The 5562-nt window shown below is 30.9% G+C and overlaps 1 protein-coding gene and 1 non-coding gene across 2 annotated transcripts; one reads left to right on the top strand and one right to left on the bottom strand.

Moving 5' to 3' along the window:
- The first annotated feature begins 1076 nt into the window (after positions 1 to 1076).
- On the top strand, positions 1077 to 1157 carry TRNAL-CAG (transfer RNA leucine (anticodon CAG)). The gene has a single exon. It is a non-coding gene; the product is annotated as a tRNA-Leu (tRNA).
- A 1479-nt stretch (positions 1158 to 2636) lies between these two features.
- LOC130951331 (uncharacterized) lies at positions 2637 to 3785 on the bottom strand. The gene is made up of 2 exons (XM_057879984.1): positions 3488 to 3785; positions 2637 to 3165 (listed from the first exon to the last, which is right to left on the bottom strand). Exons 1-2 carry the CDS (start codon positions 3717 to 3719, stop codon positions 2942 to 2944), a joined length of 456 nt encoding a protein of 151 aa, XP_057735967.1. The 5' UTR covers positions 3720 to 3785; the 3' UTR covers positions 2637 to 2941.
- Positions 3786 to 5562: the final 1777 nt, after the last annotated feature.

Here is a 5562-nt window from a genome sequence, read left to right as displayed (position 1 = left end):
TTATTTAAAACATTGACTTTGTTGCTTATATAAGAAGATATGAAAATCAGCTATGCTATCAATCGGAAAAGATCATAAAGGCCTGCCCTCTAGAGCACACCAAGAGTCGTAGAGTCATAGTTATTAAGAGGTGGTAGAGATGGTGAGGAATCCATGGAGAGAAGTGAACAACTTGGAATATGCAACTACTCAAATTGGTTTCTTTGGTAATGCATATTCAATATTGTGGGTGATTTTGTTTGCCTTGTGCATCATTTCAGCTATGATCTTTTCTTGTGCTGACGGTGTCTCAAAAGATAGAACAGCTGCAGCATCAGATCCGGAACCTTATGGAGCCGGTTGCGGCGCCGAATGCGGCGCAGGCTGCGGTGCATGAGAAGAAGAGAAGAGAACTTACTTCAATATTCTTCCACAAATCTATACGGATGACACAGAATCCTCACATTGAAGTGGATTTTTAGTATTATTGTACAATGTTAATTAGTTTCTTACATTATGAGCAGCTTATTGCTATAAGGTAAATGAGTCTTAGGAATAAATGCCACTAATAATGTTAATTAAGGAGAAGAGTTTTTGCAATGTCTAGTTGAGTTAGAAACATTTTGATGCAATCGTAAGTTCAAAGTTATACCCTTTTTTTTAGTTGACAATCTATCCTTGGCAATGCAAGTTGGCATCGTGTTGCTTGTTTCTCTAAGACATTGATCTTTTATTTCCTAATCAATTAAGTGCAAGCTTGCTTAAGGAATATATGTGCATAATAATGGAGTATTCATTATTCAATAGGTTTTTTTAACACGATGTTATTTAAAAATATAAAACAAATTAATTAAAATTATAACATCACAGTTTTGTAACTTATCTTGAAACAACACGCTTTTAGAAACTAAATTGGCTTTCTTTTCATATTGATGAAATGTTTTGCATAATATATACTAATAATTCTCCAGCCTACCTCCCTCCAAAATGGGGAAAAAAAAGGTTCTCAGTTTATAAAAAAACACGCACAATGGAAAATAGAGTTAAAAAATCTATGTGCGGTTATTTAAAAAAATATTTCATCCGAAGTATTAAAAGTCAAGATGGCCGAGTTGGTCTAAGGCGCCAGTTTCAGGTACTGGTCCGAAAGGGCATGGGTTCGAATCCCATTCTTGACATTTTTCTTGTTCTTAATTTAAACAAAACTAAGTTCAATACCCAGAAGATTTTAAACAACGTTTATTCTATTTGGAATGTATCTTTTAAACAAAACTAAGTTCAATACCCAGAAGATTTTAAACAACGTTTATTCTATTTGGAATGTATCTTATATTCAATAATTGGAAAAACCATTAGATTATTCCTTCACTAAAAAAATGAAGGTACAGTAAGCAAAGTGAAATCTGTTTATTCTTTTATCGTAATATAGTTACCTTAGTTCTTTCATACTGTTTTGCATAATGCATATCAAACGCTCTCTAAGTAAAATACTTGTAATCTAACCACAAGAAATAGTTACCGTTACTGGCTTTAATTTCTAGTAAACTATGCTCCATGAACACTACCCTTAACCTTACCAGACGCGACATCAGAATCAATGTCGGAAAAGGAAGAATACTCGGCGAAAACCCTTCTCTTTGTTCCACAAGAAGAAGCCCATCGCCAAACATGCTGTAGTGCTTTGTGACAGAATCTGCATGGTATCTTGATGCAGCAGCAACACACAGCTGCCACTGGACAACACACACAAAGAAAGCAACAGCTACACAGGAATTCAATCAATTTTTCTTTGGGTTTGATGCCTTGTTCTTCTCGTTTCTTGGGGTTGACATGGCTTGCATGATGATCAACAGAGTCATAGCTCTGCCTCCTCCTGTTGAGAAATGTAAACCTTTTTCTCTTTTCTTGAAGGGCAAGTTTGCTACCCATCTTTGCTTAAAGGCATGAATTCACCATCAAATGTAATTGAAAATGATGCACTTCGATGAAGCACCTGCATGTAAATCTTGTGTGCATATGGTTTATGATTTGATTTTTCAGTTGTTGGGTCCTTCAGACCTTCACCATCTCCCTTTTTCGTCAGATACGAATCTTTGTTTCCAAGGATGCTTTTCACATCCCAATTTAGCATACTGTAAAGTCTAAGCAAGTGGAGAGATTAGAGGCAAAAGTGAATAAAAAATTCTTTTGCTTCCTATTCTATCCATTCAATTCTTGACACCAATAGATGTTGTGCACAGTGCACACAATATAAAAATTGAGTGTGTGAAACAGAGAATCGAATGCTTTACGTCCTGTGCAGAGTTTCTGGGACCAGATCTTTGGGGTCCAAAGATTTTGCAGAATTCACTTGTTTACTCTATGGTGCAGATTCTTCACTTTTACTATTTATAAACAATATTCTGAAACTATTGAAAATTAAGTTATTCAATTCAAGGAAGATCAACGCAAGGCTGCAGAAGGAGGATGACCTCAAACAGAAGCAAGGCATCTTCAATTCTGCATCTTTAATTTCACACCACACCACACCATACCATAGCAGAACCACAATTCAAGCATGCTTTTCTTCTTTTTTTACATGGATATTATATATTATATCGTGGATCCGTTACCCCTTTTCCCTAAAGACATCTTATAGGTTGTTGCTAAATGAGTAATTGGTTAAATATTAAGTATCGTATTAGTAGAATCAGGATATAGTTATGGGAAGATTACACAATAAAGGACAAATCATAATCATAAAACAAAAAAAGATGATTTTTTGTGGCTGATTTGCAAAATGAATAAAATGACACAAACTTGTATATTTTCATTGTTGAGACAAATCAAAAGGTTCCAAACTTTTCCATCAATGTAGCACTGAAACCCTTATTTGTAACTCTTATACAACATCAATCCACGGTTGACTTGAAAATGTTGAGTGCCAGTGGCCACTGCTATTGGCAATAGCAAGCTCATTCATTCATTTACCATCATCATCAATGTCACTACTTTCCTCCCAATCAGAATAATCATCATCTTCATCTTCAACTTCTGAATCTGTCCCCTTCCCCAAAATGTCCCTCATCAACTCTGGGTCGTCCTCTATAGGCTTGCCGGCTAAAGACCTCTGCAGTATAGCCTCAAACAAAGAAGGTATAGCCTCGTCGTCACCCTCTCGAAGCCTCGCCACACGCCTCTTCAGCTCTTCAACCCCACAATAAAACAAAACAAAAAGACTAAAACTTTCAGCTTATATACAACAATACTCAAAAGATCAAAAAGAAATTCATCCCTGCATATAATTTAGCTCCCATATATCTAGTCATACTCATACAAATCAAACCTGTTCACAACTTCGTATAAGATACAATGAACTTCTCTTTTCCAAATAATATTTACTGTAAATATATATATTAGATACTTACTTTCAGTGAGGCATTATATCAAACACCTGAAGCACACGCATAAAAAAGAACGAAATTTAATCTTAAAATGGGGGAATCCCAGATGAGTTTAGCAGTATTACCTTCGTTGCTAATGTCCTCGACATCGATGGGATCGTTCTTGTTGTGGGTGTGGGAGAAATTAGGTTGATCCGAAACGGTGTTTCTGGAACTAGAAGAGAAGAACCTGGTGCATAGTGCGGTTGAAGCGGCTAAGGAAAGAGAGAAGGATGATGAAGGAGGAGTCGCATTGAAAGGAGAAAGACGAAGACGGCGCGTGAACAGAGACAAGTTTCTGAACAGTGCTCCCTTCATGGCTGTTTCAGAACAGAACAGAGGAACTTGCAGAGAAAAGTTAATTAAATTTAAAGATTAACTACCTTCAATATTAAAAATAACAAATTAATGAATAATAAAATTATTTGTACGTTTTTAAAGAATAACAAATATTCATTAACGTGCCTGTTTTTTCTATTGTTTTTAAGAAATTAATTTAATTTTTTTGTTAATATATTATTTATTTTTTAAATTTATTAGATAAATATTTTTTTATTTTAATATTGACGTGATCTTATTTATATCATATTTTGTTGAAATTAGAATTACTATAAAACACTTTAAAATGTTAAATTATAAAACCACACAATAAAGAGGTAATATAAAATCGTCATAGTTTAAAGTTCTAGGTAATATATGAGGTGAAATATTCGATAGAGTAAATTTTTATTCTCAACTATTCTAAAATATACAAAAAGTATTTTCAGAATGATAATGCTTCTATTGTATTTCTTTAAAAGTTTTGAATGTCGTCTATTAATTTATAATATTTTTAATTTAATTTTTTAAATTTATTATGACAAAATAACGATATGATGAAGTTTTTATCCGCTACAATTGCGAAAATATTTTTAAAAATTAGTTTATTCATTTTACTTTATTTTGTTTTTTTTTTGGTGTTTATGTTATATTCCATACATTATTAAATTTTAATTTGATATTTTTTTATCATTAAGGACATATTATTTAGTTACTGTAATTTAATTAAGATTTATTTTTCATCACTAAATGATGTTATGTATATTACGGTTATTGCCATTAAATAATATTTGTAGTAGCATTTTTTTAATTTGTACTTAAATTAGTTATTCAATAAAAATTTATCCGGTAACTCACAAAAATATATACAATGTTATCTATATTTTTAATTTGAGGATTTTTAGGTTAGTTACCTATTGACTTATAATATTTAATATAGTATTTTGATATTTTTTAAAAAATTAGAACACATTTTGCCATGACCAAAGTTTACTATCTATTAAATTTTTAATTGGGTAAAGATTCTATAATAAAAAGGATCCATATAATTTATACAATACATTAATAAATACATGAGATAAAATAAGACATATTTTTGTACTATTTTACAATAGTTGTTATTTTGTGTTTAAGGTAGATCTTTTCTAATTTTACTATTTAATTTTAAAAGATATATGTTATTACCAAAATTTTATTACAAAGTTATTGTTATTATTAGTCTTATGAATGTATTGCCTATTTAAAATTTATAGTATTTGTTAATTATTTGTTTTATTTTTTTATTATAGAATTCATAATTTTGTTTAACATTAAGCATTTTATATAGTAGTGCACAATATCAAACTTCTTAATTTATTCAATACAAAAAATATTTTAAATGAATATTATGCGATGAATATAAAATATTAAAAATATAAGTAGAGTAAGTGAGTACTAACTTCATATTTGCATGGCTTTTAGTATTGTTTGTAACTGGTTCATTAGAAGAGATTGATTGAGGCATTGAATTAGTAGCAGTAGTGTATGTCTCGACCTACACTAATACAAAAAAAATACAAACTTAATATGTTGTAGATTATCTTAAAAGAATTAAAAATTAGTTCTCAGAAATCAAATCAAATCGCGTAAATTAAGTTAATTAATTTTGTTAATCTTCTATATTAAGATTTAATGTATAGGCAAAATGACTTAAAACGACGTTATTACATGTTTTGAATATATACGGTACTAACCAGTTAGGACATCACCACATCTTTTACTTGAACAACTTCATTATAATGTGATTCCAGACCTATATTTTTAAAGAGCAATACAGATAATAAGCATAATTTGAATTCATAAG

This window comes from Arachis stenosperma, chromosome 9 (assembly GCF_014773155.1).
Source record: "Arachis stenosperma cultivar V10309 chromosome 9, arast.V10309.gnm1.PFL2, whole genome shotgun sequence".
Taxonomy (NCBI): Eukaryota; Viridiplantae; Streptophyta; class Magnoliopsida; order Fabales; family Fabaceae; genus Arachis; species Arachis stenosperma.
Note: the sequence above shows the minus strand (reverse complement) of the source record. Positions and strands in the feature narration are given on the sequence as shown.

What these genes read in the sequence shown, in the direction of transcription:
- LOC130951331 (XM_057879984.1), bottom strand. Translation starts at nt 3,719, where the DNA reads ATGAAGGGAGCACTGTTCAGAAACTTGTCTCTGTTCACGCGCCGTCTT. An exon ending in CGAGGACATTAGCAACGAAG is followed by an intron (nt 3,166 to 3,487) that starts GTAATACTGCTA and finishes GTGGGGTTGAAG; the next exon opens with AGCTGAAGAGGCGTGTGGCG.